Here is a 17,551-nt window from a genome sequence, read left to right as displayed (position 1 = left end):
GAAGCCTTGTGCCAAGTTTGCTGCAATAGTTCCCCCCCATGACCTCACGCACAACATCCAAGCATCTCACTAAAGAGGCACTATAACATGCCCTGTAGAAGCCATGTGTACAATCTCTGCACAGTGCTTCAGGACCACCGGTGGTAGCAATGTGCTGTGGGAATACGAAAGCCAATAAAATGCCACCCCACTCTCCACATACACAGGATATAATTTGCAGGCTAGCAATTATTTTGCTCACTGGGGCTCGATTCTGCGAAACTAGGCTGCCCAGGGGTCCTGCTTTCCAAACGTTTGATGCCCAACAGAAAGAAGCAGCAAAACTCATCACTTCGTAACCAACCCAGCTCCCTTGCATCAGTGTGTCAACATAAAGGCCACATACCAAAGCTCGATCCTCCAGGCAAAAGCAATTATGAAAATGAAATGGTAGGGGACGGAGCCAAAAAAAAAAAAAATGGAAACAGAGAATGTAAATATCAGCGAAGACAAAAGGTTTTTGTTTCTATAGTTTTAACTGGATACACAATAATGTGTCACTACCACCCCCCCTCCCCAACCCCAACAGCCACGGCAGCTGCAAAACCTTTCAAAGAAAAAGATAATAAACAATATTAATAATCTTTTTTTTTTAAACGGCCGGGGTCACGGGGGTGACGTGCACTGAGGGGCCGTGCACAGCACTCCCCTCACTGCGCATGTATGTTTGGCCGGCTGTCTTGAGCCGGCCAAAACACACATGCACAGTAGGCTCTCTCATGCCCGGCAACACATTTGCCGGGTTTGAGACAGCCTGCACAGGCTCCCAGTCTGCCTGGGAGCGCCCTGGCTGGGCGCTCCGAGCCAATCCGGACGCTGCTTTGAGCAGCATCAGGATTGGCCGCAAGGCAGGCTGGGACCCTGTGCCAGCACCATCCGGACGAAGGCGAGAAGAGGAGGGGTGCGGGAGCAGAGGTATGTTACATTTTTTCTTTTATTATGAATTCCTCCAGTCCACCCTCCGCATGCCACCCCGCCCCACCCCCAGGAATCCCTGCGAGCCTCGACTGTCCCTTAACTCAGAAAGCAACCAGTGCCAACTTGTTTTCCCGTGGTTGTGCAAGAGCTGCATCTATGGCCTTCTCTTTCCGGGTCTTGCTTCACATCTGCCAGGCATTCATGGTGTGGCAGACCCCAAAAGTGGCTGGATGTTAAACTTTGCACACAACCACTCCCACTCAAAAAAGCACAGCTTACCCATGAGATGTCTTAGAAGTTAACAGCCGCAACCCAAATCTTAATGCTCTCCCAACACTGGGGCAGCCCGTACTGTCAACAGGTCATAAATCATGCCATAAATCATTTAACAAGTTAATTTATCCATAAATACGTCAATACCTGGTCATAAATCAAACCATACATCGTATAGGCAAGACAATTAAGCCCTGAACGCTTTGACACCTGGTAATAAATCAAGACATAAGTCATTATGTTATCAATCAACTGACCAGGCATTTTTATGGTGATTAGCAGTCGCTGTCAAGAGTCTGTATCAGTCCGGTTCATTGCCGATGATTGAGGTCCTTGAGCTGCAGCTTCACTGATTTGTTCCTGGGGAGGGGCATTCCACCATCTCTTTACTTTGGGCCCAACACGTTACCTCGGATTGACCGCTGTGATCTACTGACCGGCGGGCCAGTCTGCGAGTGCCGTGCTGTGTGCCCCTTCCTCTCTTGGACCACCTTATCCTGTTGTGAGGCATCCCAAGGTAAGTACCAAGTCTGCCACACCATGGTGGCCTTCCACACTCCTTATGCTCCATTAGCTGCCCCTTTTTGTGGCCACGCTGCATGTGGGCTTACGTCCTCGGCAGCTCACCCAGCTTAGATAGTGTTTGCTTTACTGACAACCAGCTAGCGCCATGGCTGTTCTTAGGTTGGCCCAGAATACCTCCAGCCCCAGAGCCTGTCAGGTGCACACCATCCTGTGCAAAATATTCCAGGCGCCTTAAGGTGGTCAGGCCATGCCTGGTGGCTTCCTAGCCATTGGCCCTGCAGAACCTTGCCACTGCCCCATTTAGCTTTTTCCAAGATCTTTCGAGGGCGCTGGTGGACCAGGCCCCTCTCCACATCTGCCTGGGCACAATCTCAGACCACAGCACCTTGGTGTTGCCCAGTTGCCTAGCTGCACCAATTAAGACTCTGCCTGATGTTCCCCAGCAACTCTTTCATTCTCAGCTTTACTAAGCCCCCACCCTCCCCCCAACCACCACAGTGCACTATTAACAAATCCGGTTCAATCGGGTTTTGACTGTACAATCTGGCCAAGGCATCCTTCAACTGGTCCCATCGCATTCCAGCCCATCTTATCGCTGTGTTGACTGGTCATGTCCTAAAGGAAATCTTTTTTTTGCCCCTGCACTCAATGTGACATGGTGGTGTTTCTTCCCCAGGCCCTTAGTTAGCTGCGTCAACCTTCTAACTCTCTCTACCATGATGACTCTCACCGCAAAGTTCAACTTGCCAATTAGCTCTTGTAACTTGCCCAGGGTGTTATTTTTTGTTGCTTCGCTATCAAGTCCCTGATCTTGCACCTTATGTGCCTGCCACTGAATCAAGCTCTATCCCTAAGAACACTATTCTTGTGCTGGGACCGGCTGTTTTGTCTACTGCCAACTGGACCCACAATTTCACTGCCAGCTCTTGAAAGGCCCCAAGTAGGTTCCCGCACTCCTCACCGTCTGGCCTGCCTACAAATAAAAAAAATCATTGAGGTAGTGCAGCTTTACGCCCCGACGGTATATTTTGTGTAGGGTCCATTCCAGAAAAGTGGAAAACTTTTTGAAGTATGCACACAATATGGAGCCCCCAATGGCCAATGCCTTTTCAAAATAGGTCTCCCCATTGAACTGAAAACCCAGGAGGTTGTAACTGTCAGGGTGTACTGGTAGTAGTCTGAAAGCAGATTCGATGTCTGCCTTTGCCATCAATTCCCCCGGGCCTGCAGCTCGCACCAAGTACACCTTGTCAGCCAGTGACGCATAGGCGACTGTGCAATCCTCATGGTTGATTGAGCCATTCAAAGCTTGCCTTTCCGGGAAGGACAGGTGGTGAATTAGTCTATACTGGCCCTCCTCTTGTTTGGGTACCACCCCGAGTGATGAACACATTAACTCTTCTGGCGTCCCCATTGCCAAAGGGACTTCTATCCTGCCCCACTGCTTTTTTTTCAGGATTTTCATATTCACAATCTGTAAGCGCTGTAGGGCTGAGTGCAGGTTCTTGGTTTCCCTTTACGTGACTTTCTTGGACACCAGTATCCTGAAACCTTTCTTGAATCCATCACATAACAGACATTCATCCACTTTATTATCATTCTGGTTACTTAGCAACCTTAACCTGTGTGTATTGATGAGGGAGCAAGCAAGCAGCAAGCTCTCCCATACAACTCTTGTCCAGATACCCAGCTGGTTACTTCTTCTTTGGCCCATCTCTTTTTTCTGTGGTTTTGTCACTTCTGCCCCCTTTGCAATTGACTGCTGGGAGCTCCCCTACCCTCACAGGAGGAGCACAGGTGCCTAAATACGCATGCCGGCCCAATGTGCACTTATCCCTCTCATACTTGTAGCATAGTGCAGGGAAACCCTCCCCTTTTGCTCCTCACTTCCAACCCTGAAAGTGCTTCTGCTTATAAAAGGATTACTGCTTCTTGTAGTACCCCTTCACTGACCCTTCCGAAAGGGATAATCCTGCTTCCTAGCTCCGGGTCTGGCTTTCCTAGCTACCATCATTTTTATGCATGTAGCTGGGTACGTCCTCTTCAGCACACTCCACGTCAGGGTGGGCTTGCATCTTTTTTCCGAAGCTCTTGTCACAGTCAAGCCATGCGTCACTCACGAATTGCCTGAAGGCCTTGTGAATCAGATTCATATAGCCACAGATCTTTTGCGCAATGGGGGAATTTCTCAACGACGACAGCTCATTATTCTAAAGGCATCCAGCAAGTTATTGAAATTCCTCTCTTTCTTCACCCCTTGCCCTTTTTCTCCTATCCTCTTCTTTCTTGTTGCATGTGGTGAGATCTAACCCTCTATCTGAAATTCTAGGAGGGAGAAGATATCTATGAATTTGTGCCAAAGACGCTAATTCACTGCAAGCAGGATTAGACTTGTTGGTGCTGTGGCCCTCGTCACAATGTATGGATGGCCCAACGTGCCCCGCTTGTAAGCCTCTGATGCAAAATCTTTCCCATCTTGAACTTGAGCGCTGCCCCCTGGTTTGCTGCCCCATGCTTCTGTGGGAAGCGTGTCTCATGCTTATGGATGGAGACTCTTTGCTAGCACCCTCTGTGGCTGCCGCTTGTGATGCTGCACTTGAATTGCTTGCCCCTGACTTGTCACCCCCTTGCAAGTCTACCGGCCCCTTGTTGGCAAACAGCAATGGTGCAAAAGATTTCAAACAAGCTTGCACAATCGCGCTTACCTGCTCACCATCCGCTGGACACAGCTTCTTCCACTCTTTTGACCTTGCTGGCGACTCTTCTGGGGTCCATCCGCTTCATTTCTCACTTCTCATCAGCCCCAATCTAGCTCCTTGCTGTCACTGGGTTCTTCCTTGCTGCTTTGGCTGGTTTTCGCGCCTCTTATTTGTGCTAGCAGCCACTCTTTGCTATGTGTGGTAGCCACTTCTCTTGCTGCCCTTATTGTTTCTTCAATGTCTTCCGGCTGCAGTATGCTGCTTGGTTCTGCCATTCATACAAACAGGTTGTATCTCCGACTGATGACCGCCCCTGTAGCATACTGCAGCTTGATTTTGCTACTGCGGCCTGGGTCTCGTCGCCCTAATCAGGGCTGTCCCATGCCGATTCTGGCTCCTTTGATTCCACAGCGCGGTCTAGGTCATGTGGCCCTCTTTTTGGGCTGTCGCCCACTGCGTTGGGGAAGGGTTGGATCCTTGTTTGCCCTCCAAGTCAGGGTGATTGGCTGCTCCCCATGCCCCCCACGCAGTAGTGGTAATTCTGGTGCCATGATGACGATGTGTCCTTTTACTTTGTGATCCCAGTAGTGTTGTATGTGATTTCTTAACGTATTTAATGCCCCTTGGGAGTTGCTTCCATTTTCTATGTGAAAAAAACAAAAACATTCTTAATGTCATGGGGAGGCTTCACTGTTCCATGGGGCCGTTCCCTGTCATGCGTGTGTGGAGTTCAAAGCTGTAAATGCTAATCGGGCTGCGCACTACCAATGGGCTTGATATCGTAGCGTATTATGGAATTTGCCCAGAGCCGATCCCCCTCGTGCTAGTCAGCAAAACGTTTAAATGCCCGGGGGCCCTCGCTCGAACGTGCAAGGATAATCCCCTTAGCCCAGGGCCACTCCATGTGCTCCTTAGTCTTTTTTTGTGCTCCAACCAAGGGGCGTTGCTATGGCCACAGACGCGCACAATGGACACACTTGCCACTTCCGCTTCCTAATGCTTCTTCTTACCACTGTTTGTCTGCAATGGCAGTGCGGCGCAGGGTCCTCTCGCCACCCCCGCCTGTGTATACTGCTGCTCACCTCCTTTTGGGACCTTTGATCTGCTCCTCAGCACGAGATGCCGGCCGCTTTCCTTTTAAGAAATCCGATAACCGCACTCAACCTGCTGCCACTTCCCCTTTAAGGGCATCCTAAGGAGGTGCCTCGATCTTACGCCTGCCTCCCGAACACTGGCCCTTACCGAGACACGTCGCTACTGACTGTAGTGGTTCTCAGTGGGCAGCCCGTTGGAGACCCGCTATTCCAGGCAGTCTCGTCTTGCTACAAGTATAGCAGTCCTCTGCTGGGCCTCTCCACTAGCCAAGGAGAGTGTCCCCTTCTTTGATCCGGGTCGCAACATCCCCGTCTGCCAAGCTTCATAATGCTACATCTTCTCAGATATGCCATTTTCGATGTCCAGCGATCGTCCCAGCTGAAATATAGGCTGTGCACCGCGCTTACCCTCAATACCACATACTCACAACATCGACAGATTGAGGGTAGGAGAGTTAGATCATCTAACAAGTTATTCATTTACCCGTTCATCAAACAAATGTGTGAAAACAAATGTGCAGTGGTAGCCTCATATTGAAAAAACGATTATGTAGCAGGATCTCCAAATGTAAGAAGTACATTTAAAGCTACATCCTCAAAACCAACAAAGTGAAGAAAGGCTCTGTTGTAAACTAACAAAATGAAACCTCTTTCATGAAAAATATGTCTACAATAAATCGTATGAATCTTACGAATATCAACACAGCCATGAGCAAATCTCTCTGATTCTATGACTTTGATCGTGGTATATGATGTACTAAAAGAAAGTCACAAAACCTAAATGCCAAATCTCCCGAAAACAATCCAGACAATGTTTTGATAGCGTTTTACTTACCAGGTTTCTGTGTCATGACACATGCTTACTTCTTGGCAGTAACATCTTTAGTCATGGAGCATGTGCTTTTTAATTGCACAAGTGAATTGCCCCAATGCACCCCAAAGCAGATATGGGAACTTAGGTATAAGAACAATGTTACTTGCCCGGAATCTCAGTTTGGTCAAGTGGATGAGCTGGGATCAAAGTACAGGACTCCTGAAAAAGGGCTGCAATTTGCACAGTTTATGTACAGCTACTAAAACTGGATCCCACACGTCCAGCTTCAGGCCTGGCTGTCAACCTGCTATGAGCAACATACAGTCAAAAAGTAATTGACCTGTACACACAAAATGCCATTTTTAAAATAAAATAATCACCCCACAAGTGATTATTTTCTTACACAAATGGGAAAAATAATTGCTTAGCTGCATGACAAAAATCCAAATCTGAAACACTAACCTCAGCTTGCATACCTCCTGTGTTTCCAGCCAGAGTCTTGCCTTGGGCCTCAGAGGCAGCCTCGAGGCATCATGCTAATTTCTACAGAAAGCGCATCTATGTTGATGGCCTTGGCCTGGATAGCCCACCTTTGTCACGTCCCCCAGACTGGAGGAAAGGAAAAAAATCTGTTCGTGCCATGAGAAAAGGTCCAGTCTTGAGAAGAATGTACTTTCTTATCCCGCCCGAGGGCCTGTGGGAGGTGACTGCCTGCACAGCCTGGAGAAGCTGAACTTGGAGTTTTCTCCAGCAGCCACCAAAGTATATGTGCACTGCAGGGTTGGCCCTTCACCTCCACGGGAGCAGTGACCCCATCACATTATTTCCAAAGGGGGAGGGGGGAATCCCTCGAGTCCCCATAATGAAAGTGCCACTGTACACTAACGATGTAAAGCAAGCAAATGAGTGATAACCACGCCATCACAAATGGCATGCAATACATCTCGCAATATACAGCACACACATTGCCTAGTAGGCAGGAACTAATGACGTACACCACAGAACATGCAGATTACTTTCATCTGTATGCAGAGGTTTCAGCGCAATTTAAAGAAGAGGGGCGGGGGTCTTTAAAAAGAGGTAGACCTAAGGTATGCAACTAAGAGGTATGGACTAAGAAATTAAGGGGGTGTCCTCAATGCACGTGAACTACAATCCTGGGCTTCACACAGTGCCACGTGACCAGCGCCTTAGTGTTTTTTTTTGTATTCTTATTGGACTTATGGCAAAAAAGCAAAAGCATGCACACAAAACAAGCCAAACCACTACTTGGTAAGTGTCATACGAGAAACAACGATTACATTTTTTTTTAAAATTCTGAAACCATGAGGCTGCGCATTAAACATTACTACAATCTTTGGTTGTGTCTTTAGAATGCCTCAGCCACTCCCGTACTCCACACCACTGTCCTCTGCACTCTTACTTTTTTGAGACACTTGTTTCCTTCGTCTCCCAAAATCTTTCTGAAATCACTCCGCTACATATCGTCTACCTCCTCGTCATCGCGGCCTATTTCACTCTGTCCTCCTGCATGCACATCTTCACACCAACCCCCTTCACCATGCCTTCACAAACTCTTCTCATTGCCCACCTACATAGTATTTTCTTTTGTCAATATTTAATGTGTGAATATCTCCTACACACTCACATGAAATGATAATTATTAGAAAATCGTAACTGCTATTGACACGTGATTACTGCTAAACAGAGAGGCTAAGGATTGGATGAGCTTGTAGTCTGGACATGTTTATGAGCCATTGACACCTACAGTGAGAAAAATCGCACCACCTCCAGCCTCATTGTGCACAGTTATGACCACCCACCCACCTCAACTCACCCGGACATCTAGAGGCGACTCCCGTTCAAGGAGTAAATCATGTGTCCTAAGGGAAGAAAAAGTACAGAAACACTCCTTGCTGATAAATAAAATACTCAATATAAGGTTATGTAAAGTATAAGGTGAAATGTCAACAGGGACTTCTTCACTGAAAATTATAACCTACGTTTTTTTTTACCTCCATTGTTGACAGTTGGATAACCCTATGTTTTTTTAACGGCATTGTTAAGATGAACCTTGATTTTGCCTGTTAAAATTAAGGAGATGAATAAAAGTCTCCCTAGGGACCCATTTATAAATCAGTTTTTAGGTCGGGCACTGCAGCGCACAAGCGCAGCTTTTCGGATGTGTTGGTATCTATGTGGGCTTTTAACCATGCCCACGGTAAACCCATCACTGTCACTCATTCATTGGCTTGCCTTTCAAAAATCCTTTGTCATCATTGGTAAACGCTTTAAAATGCTAGTTTTGTTGCTGCATTGGGCATCGACCGTATTACATGGATTATTGCACGATTGCCGGTATGTCTGACTGCGAGCGAATTTCTATTTCCTTTTGTGTGTCTCCTTTCCGCTCAAACTCATGGCGTCCGTAGCACTTTGAATCGGCTTGCATAGGTTAACTGTTTTTCTTTTCATTTTCAATTTAAGTGGCAAGAAAATTCCAGTTAAGAATTTACAACGTTAACAGTTCCAACACGAGCAAACGCGAGACCCATTACATTGCAAGTAAGTGATATTTGGTTGGAAGATGGGGACATGTGGCACCTAAATATTGTGCCATGGTTGCACACAATCTGCATGGCCCCACAGCCCTAAGCAAAAGACAAAAGATTCTCCTGGCAATTCCAGAAAAAGTGTTTCCCCCAACAATCCAGTGTCACTGCACTTTCCCACCACACACAGACTATATTTGGGCATACCTGGTTGGCTACAAGCACCTGCTTGCCACCAACTCTGGCTGGGTTTGCCAAAATCAAAGGATGTAAGACACCAATTACAGTAACATATTTCAATCTCATAACAGAATGCCCAAAGTCACTCTAAAAAACATTCATCCTTAAGGGCATGGGGCTATCAAGCCAAGGATGTCACCCTACTTCCAGATAAGGCTGGATTTCCTTGTAAAACCAATGGTTTGGTTGATGTCAGGAATGGAAAGCACTTGCTCAGCAAACTATCAATTTCTGATTTTTTCAGTTACGTCCTGCCTTGTAGTCTTAGAAGTACCACCCAAAAAGATTTCCGTTATCACTACTACACCAAAAAATACAACCTGAGCACTGGCCCAGCCAATTGTGCCTGGCAGGCAATAATCAACAGAAGCAGCCTCAAGGGAAGAATGTGGCTGGTGTATGTGCTACACCAGGGATACTCAAAAGTACTTTCTGGTACACTCGCGGCCATCTTGACCTATACATGCATCCCCTGGTGAACAGCAGCACTGGGCTGATATTTACGTGACTGGGGATTAAACAAACAGCAAGAATTTACAGGTTAACTTAAGAAAAGGAAAAGAAGCAAAGGTGTTCTGCTTAGCCTTAGTTTTTAGACATCTTGCAAATAACATGTAAAAAAATTTGATACCGTTTCTTCAGATTCAAAAAAGTGCATTTAATTACCATGCAGAAGATTTTCAGCTTAATACATTGGATTGTATCACTAAATTGAAAGGCATTTACTGAAAGTGATAGTTTTCAAACATGAACTTAAACATTCATGCTTCCCTCGCCCTTACAACAATGCCAATAGTAAATCAAGAGGCAAGTCATTTGTCATGTGCACCCTTATGGGTGGCTTAGTTTGTTATTATACATGTTACAACATTATAGAGAAAGTTTTTTTCAGTGCATATCTGAACTCAAATACTACAAGATCTTCTCAAATGTAATCATGAAAAAGGAGGCAATGTGAAATAAAGCAATTGCCCTGGGTAACACGGTTTGGTCAAATGGGAAAGTCGGGCTGGATCAAGGGTTTTATGGTTTCACCTTTTGCAATTCGGGCAGTTAGATGTCTACCTTTCACTCTCTTGTTTTACATCAAAAGTTAATGCTCAGTCTTTAATTCTTGGCACAAGGTGTGAAACCAAGGGTGGGATATAGGAAGTCAAATGAAGGTTCAGTTCATTTCGTCTCGAAGCTCCAAGAGAAAGAACCTCAAGCTGAGCCACAGTCAGGCACGTGCCTCGAGCTTGGCATAGGCCTTCAGTGTCTATCACATGACAATTAAGAGGACAAAGGCATAAGAAGCATATGAATAACCTCAAACAATTTGGTGAAGAACGTGTAAAAACACTACAGTGCAGGGACTCTGTTTCAAAATTCATAACTTTCTCACTGCACAACATTTTAGGCAGACTGCACTATGAGATTGGGTGATCTCTCCCTATAGGTAAAACCAAATGATTATTATGTTACAGTCCTGTTTTCTTTTTACATCCATAGTGCCAGAGTTTGGTATATTGTTTCCTGTTTCTGTTTAAATGAAGAGGGTACAGAGAAATATGTTTAGAAAACAATCAACCAAGGGTGCATCATCTGTCACAATGGGAGGTGGAGATTAATTAAAATAAAATAAAATAAAAAAGCACGCCTTCTGGTTCAACAGTTTCTATCTTGCTCATTACCAAACAACTGAGGTGTGAGTGGTTTTGATGGTGAGACCTAGGAGCTGCTCTCACCAAAGAAACGCTGCTGTATTGAAATCTAAAGTCTGGGCAGATTCCACAGTTCACAACTAACATATTTCAGCAAAGAGGTAAAACCAGGATTAAACCTCGAGTCTCTTAGTACCATGGCTAAAACGTTCTCACTATCCCATGTATAGCGTGGAGGTCGGGTGTTAGTGTTTGCCCGCCTCAGTAAAGTGCAGATCTTGTCGGGGGTCTTTGGCAAGGATTTTTGCAGCACTTGCTACTGTAACTAAACCTGTTTCTAAGCACTCCTCTAAGGGACTAAAGGCATGGGGGCATTGCGAGGCCCAAGAGTCCATTTGATTCCAAATCAATAATCAAGTTACTTCCTTTGTACACGTGACTTGCCAAAGGTAGCGATCACAAGCACACACTTAACACCAGAGCAGGTGGAGGGAAACCGACTCAGATACAGCATAACACAGAATTGTTAATTTTAGGTCTCTTCTTGAGACTGGGGCCCAATTTAGAGGGCAGTATGGCATTAAACCATAAAAATAACCCCAAGAATCACTGTCCACAACATGTACATGCTTTGCTTCCCTTCCCTCTTCCTTACACTCACCAACCGATCTATAAAGCAGTCTGTCAAGCCACAGCCCATACTTTTTCCCCCTGTGCAAAAGTTTGTGAGGACTCATGGGTTACACAGTGCTGCGAGAGGCTGTATTGCACACCTTTTTAATTAGAGCTAGTTACAACATGCTCGCTTTAAGGTTTAGCATTATGCCATGCTCAGCTATGTTAAAAATACAAGGCATTATATACGCAGTACATCCTAGCGGAGATTTTAGTAAAATCAAATTCAGCCTTAGAGAATTCCACCTGCTCCCAGGCCGAGCTCTGTACTGGTAAAGCTGGCTGTCACTTGCACAAACGTAACATGGGAAAGTACCGATCTATTAGCGATTATTTCAAGGAGCTACCCATCAAGCCACAATCTGAGATGTGAACAACCCTCCGACATTTCATCTCACTTAAAACTGTGCTTAGTACTCCTTGTTACAGAACTTCCGGCATACTCCTACGGGCTAAAACTTCTGTTCATTTATAGCCTGCCTGCTGTTTTGACAATCTTCTTCATACCCCCTTTAGGAGAGACGGGGAGGCATTATTTGCTAGGCAGCTTTAATACCTGGAAGTCTGATTAAACAATAAAAGGTACACAGTATTTTGCGCATCTAAACATTTACTTAATTAGTGCTGCCTTTGTCCAAAAACGACAGCTCGTGCCTGCGGTGGAAAAAATGTGCCCCCATGGCAAAGCAGGGAGAGAGAGATCTGGAATCTTAATTCCCAGAAAGGTAAAAATTAGTATGTTTTCATGATTATATCCACTTGCTATACCCATCCTAATGGCACATCTAACTTAAAAACAAAGATGTCAGATAGAAAGAAATTATTTCGCAGCACGGAAAATAACTGATCACATGCTGAAGAAAAAAAAAAAACAGGCGGCAATGAGCTACTGCGCCTACAACCTAAACCTGCGAGTAATCGTAAGGCTTAATACAAATGGCTATAAAAGTACACATAGAAATGATATTACCAGAATTTTTAAATGTACTCTTTGGAATTTTGTGAATGTACAACTAGTAACTATAAGCGTAAACTTATAAAACAGATTTCGCTGCCCTATGTCTGCATATCACATGTAGGTAAGAAATTCCAAAAATCAAAAGGGCCTACAAGTCTTAACCAGTTCCACATCTCTACAATTCATTGTGTGTGGTACACACTTTACTGGTTCAAACTAAAAGTCACAAGATGGTAAGGCTTGAATTTACTAGGCTTATTTTAAGAGCGTTATAGCTGGAAATTAAAGACTTGAATGTTATAAATATTTTACCCCAAAGATCATGTAGCAGGGTCTGGATTTTGACCGCGTAAATAAAACATTTCTGATGACCTCTCAGAAGTCCTGTTTTTGTACCATTACACGTGCGTCACACAAATATATGCTTCTGGTTGTTTTTTTGCAGTGCTGAATTTGCCCCAGTGAACAGGTCGTCCGTGTGATTTTTCACAAGTCATTTAGTTGTTTACCAAGTGCTGGGCCTGCCAGCAGCAGGCATATTTCGGTGCACTTTGCAGGCTCGAATCAATGCAAAGCAGGGGACCTGACACAGGTGCCAGAACTGAACTGTGCAACCACCTATGTGGGAATAGGAAATGTAAGCGGAAGTAGCTTTGACCCAGGCAGCGAGACAGAAAGTAGTAAAGCATTACCTCGTTGTTCACTGAAGGAAGGAGAAACAGAAAGTTTGGACGCAGCTGCATTTAGGGTGGGTTGGAGATACCCAGGCTGAGTTTCTCTGTTTGCCCATAAGCTCTTAGGAAGCTCTGTAAAAGGAGAAACTAATTTGTCTTTTCGTTTTGAGCTCTGGTGGCATGGGCAATGAGGAGTGGACGCAGAGCCTAGACAACCCAACCAAAGCAAACGCTACACCATTCTCAGGGCTACTGGAACTATTCAACAGTGTAGGACCAAATATGTGGCAGGGTTTGCTACCGTATGCGGAAAGAAAAGGCAAAATATGCTGCGTTTTGTGACAGTATTAACTATTTTGTCATTTTTCTACGTTAACAGTATCTGGGCAAAGTTTTAATCTCATTAGTACCAGCCTGACACACAGATACAGCAATAAGCAACAGAAAGATGCCCAGTCAATTTATAAGACGGTCTTTACACAGCACAGCAACACGAGTTACCGTGTTTTAATAACTTTTGGCCACTTTGAGCTCGAAACAACATTTTGTGAGAAAAAGCAGATGTGCAGCAGGTGGCGGATTATGCGGCAAATCCATAATTAAGCGAAAAATGTTGCTGCCGCGAAATCAGCTAATTCCAGTGGCCCTGACAGTGATCTGTCTTCCTATCAAGACACACCGTGACGATGTTCTTCCACTGTTGCGGATGTTGTACCCACATCAGATTGGAAGGAAAGGTGATAGAAAGTCCAATGCCTTCTTTACCAGTTCACCAACGAGGTACTGCCGTTGCTAATTCAACACACTGAATTGTGATTTTCGGTCCATAGATAATCAGCCTCCACCACATGCTCAAAACGAAATGTTTAACTGAACAAAATTACAGGAACAAAAACTGGGCGTCGAATGGACAAACATCCAGTTGACTCTTACCTTTGCCCAGCACAGTACCCAACTCCAGTGTTCTCTTGCTCACGGCAAAGATGTAATCCTTAGGTTTAAAACCTGGTTTGCATAGTGATCCCTCGCCAAACCCACGTCCAACCTAACCAAGAAAAGAAATGCACAAAAAATAGCTATCAAACAAATATCAATGGACCTGCTCAATTTAAGGTATACTCTGGCAAAGACACCCCATAAAATACCTTATGTGACACGGGCCATCTTGTCACACGCAAAGAGTTGATTTTATTATTACAAATCCTACTCAATACTAGATCCAGATCACACATTGCAACTCTCTCTACCGAAGGGCTTAGTGACAAAAAAAACCAGAGACATTGTGAAAAACACTGGACAGCCAGCCACCACTTATGGGTAGTAAAGACAGAGACGAAACTGCGATTTTATTTACTGCATGAAACATTACAGGTGCGGTTCAGCAGGGTGATACTTCCACTTCCTGTCCGGGCGGCCATCTTCTGACTGAAATACATCTGGGGCCATAGGGCGAGTCAGAAAACTGCTTTGAGGGCAAGTTGGGTTTTGGGGAAAACCAGAAAGGGTGGATGGGGGAGGGGGCGGAAGAGAGTCAGGCAGGAATGACAGTGGACAAGTCAGGCACGAGGCCTAGGGGCAATTGAGAGAGCATAGCCAAGCAAGAACGAGCCACGCCAGGGGCGTAGATTGGGGATGGCGAGACAGGCAGAGACAATAATGGGGGACCGAGGATTTGGCATGGCGACGATCATGGGGCAACGCAAGAGAGGAGGGAAGATGAGGGACAAAAGTCAGACAGGGACTACGATCGGAAGAAGAGTCAGGAATTAACAAAGATAGGCAAGCCAGGCAGGTGCAACAGGATTAACAATCAACAGGGGGGTCGGACCAGCCAGATGACATTGCAATTTGAAACGAAAGTGATAGATTTTAAATTAAGTCTGATCAGCCGCCAGCAAAGCGCAGTGAAGCAGCCAGGAACAGGCACCCTTGGTAAAAAAGAAAAAAAAGTGTCTACTGGAAGAATGATCAGAAAAGGGATGCTCATGTGCCCCGCTCAGCGGCCGGACCATTTTGACGTTACCTGCAGCAGGAGGCAGAGAAAAAGCCCGCAGCCCCCCAGGAGGGGCCGGTGCTGGCCGCCCATTGGTGGAAAGTTCAGACAGCGCCTGGTATGGAGTCCTCGAAGCGCTGGGTGCTCAGCTCGGCGCGGGGTCAGCCTCTATATTGAATGAAGAGCTCTGTACTCAGTGTCCCGTTAACAGTAGCCCAATATCCGCAGGTCGGGCTCCTATGCGCCCGGAACACCTTGAAATACGGTGCCTCGTTTACAGGGTAAGAAGTTCAGGTGTCCCGTATAAAAAGTGCAGAGTCCGGCTTGACCAGTTTCAGATCAATTGTATGTCCGGAGTTCGGGTGCTCCGGTAACCCCGACTGTCCCCAGAGGCTTCAGACCCGCTGTTGCCTCCTCGCAGTCGCCGCTCCTCTGGGAGGCCCCGCCCCCTCCTGCCGTCTACACCTCGCGCTGCCCCAGTGGGCCCTGCCCCGGGGCACGTGACCCTCGCAGGTGAGGTGCCCCACCCCGAGGCGAGGCTCCTGGCAGCCGGGCCCTACCGCCGCCGGTTCACACAAGTAGAGGTTCTGTGAGTACACGGGTTCTCGCAAACATTTTCCCAGGGGCCAAAGTTTGGTCCGTGATGTGCCTGGGGGCCGCATTGATGCCAGGGTGGTGGCATTCGGTGGGGTGACTAGGGGGATTGGTGGCAAGGTAGGTGTAGGGGAAGCAAAGGATATGCATCTAGTGGCTGAAATAAACAATGGGAAACCAGAAAACCTGGAATTAATCTCGGTTTACCTACTTTTCCAAATTGTGTGATCTTAGGCAATTGTTTAGTGTCACTTTCTGTCCTTTTTCTGCATTATAACATTTAAGATGACCTCTAAATACATGATTCATGGTGTGCGCTGAAAAAACCTGCTTCTATGTTTGTTTTAATAAACTATAATGTTGTTTATGTATGATAGGAACCCAGGCCACCCATAAAGTGCACATACCAAGTGACTTGCCTCTTTAATTTACTATTGGTGGTGTTCTCGGGGTAAGGGAAATAATTAATGTTTCCAAATTTATGTTTGAAAACTATCACTTTAAAATGAATACATCTCAATGCACTGATAAAATAAATTGTACTAAGGCGAAAAGGTTCTGCATGTTAACTAAATACGCTTAATTCATTTTGAAGAGACTGTCTTAGTTTTACACTTAGACTGCAAGATGTCTTTAAAAATGAAGGTGTTTATAAAGTTAAGTGCAGGAGTCTCTAGTTACTTCCTTTCTTTAACACCAATTAAGTTTGAAATAAATGATTGAGTGTGTATGTAATGTTTTTGTCAGTGCGGCGTAGGAGTCGAGCAAACAGATGCCCAGTGCTCCTGTTGCCCCAGGGGCCACATGTAAAGATCAGAGGGGCCGCATGAGGCCCGCGGGCCGTACTTTGAGTATCCCTGTGTTAGGATATGTTCAAACATTCAAAAAAATGTTTAACTCCAGAAGGCATTTTACCTTAGTGTGCGCCAGTGCTTTAAATGGTCAGGTACTGCCTGGTACGCAGTACCTGCACTTCTTTAATTTGAAAGTGAGAATACCAGCACTTCTCAGCACTGCTGCAATACATTTATTAGGAGAGTACTGGCAGTTGTCAAAAGGAACCGGGTACTCTAAAGAGCTGTAATTTAACTGGGCAGGTACTGTCTAGTAAGGAGTACCTGTGCTATTTTAATTCGAATGGGAGAACATAAGCACTTTTCAGCATTGCTGCAATACATTTAATGGGAGAGTCCTGGCAATTCTAAGGAGCAAACAGGTACTCTAAAAAGTGAGTACCTGCACTTCCCTAATTCCATTTCCTATCTCACGTTTATTTATTGCTACCACGTCCTGGCGCACTCCGCATTGTGTAGCGGTCGGGTGGCTCACTATACCAGTTCACTTGATGGTGAATGGCTCGTAGGGAGCAAGCATATCCTCTCATTCACAGGAAGCCTGAACTGAGCCTCATATCTTAACACTGGCTCTGTGCTACCTCAGGGACTCATTGGTGCCCCAGGGAGGTGGAGGCAACAGATGGTTCTCTGGCCCTGAAGGACATTGCCCCTCACCGGTCTTCTTGGGATCCTGTTTATGGGGCTGCACTGTGTTATGCAATGGGACATGTTTCAATAGATAGAGCCTCCATTCCAGGCCGTCTCCTTGTTCATCTGCAATCCAGAACGCTCCACATTACCACTGGCATGGAACCGCTGTGGTGTGATCTTCTGAAGAGTGATCCCCAAACCTTTCGCATATTCCTTGAATTTCACCCCTTGGAATGCGGGCCCGTTGTCAGGCAATATCACCTCTAGGAGGCCACACTTTGCAAATGTCTTCTCCAGCCTGGACAGTGTCTTCTGTAAAGAGACTTCTTGAAGTTGTTAGCTCACCGACATGGTATTGGGAGTACCCGTTGAC

The 17,551-nt window shown here is 45.9% G+C and overlaps 1 protein-coding gene across 2 annotated transcripts in view; it reads right to left on the bottom strand.

Annotated features, from left to right (window-relative positions):
- The window catches only part of LOC138266903 (B-cadherin-like), a 147,373-nt gene extending 131,842 nt beyond the window's left edge, over window positions 1-15,531 (bottom strand). Inside the window, exons 1-2 of one of the 2 annotated variants that reach the window (XM_069215634.1) lie at window positions 15,128-15,531; window positions 14,038-14,149 (exon numbers count right to left, since the gene is read on the bottom strand). In XM_069215634.1, coding sequence (XP_069071735.1) covers window positions 14,038-14,149; window positions 15,128-15,190 — 175 coding nt within the window. In that variant the 5' untranslated portion in view covers window positions 15,191-15,531. The remainder of the gene's footprint in view (window positions 1-14,037; window positions 14,150-15,127) is intronic. The other variant, XM_069215635.1, reaches the window with a different exon arrangement.
- Window positions 15,532-17,551: the final 2,020 nt, after the last annotated feature.

This window comes from Pleurodeles waltl, chromosome 12, assembly GCF_031143425.1.
Source record: "Pleurodeles waltl isolate 20211129_DDA chromosome 12, aPleWal1.hap1.20221129, whole genome shotgun sequence".
Lineage (NCBI taxonomy): Eukaryota > Metazoa > Chordata > Amphibia > Caudata > Salamandridae > Pleurodeles > Pleurodeles waltl.
This window is presented reverse-complemented; position numbering and strand designations above follow the sequence as displayed.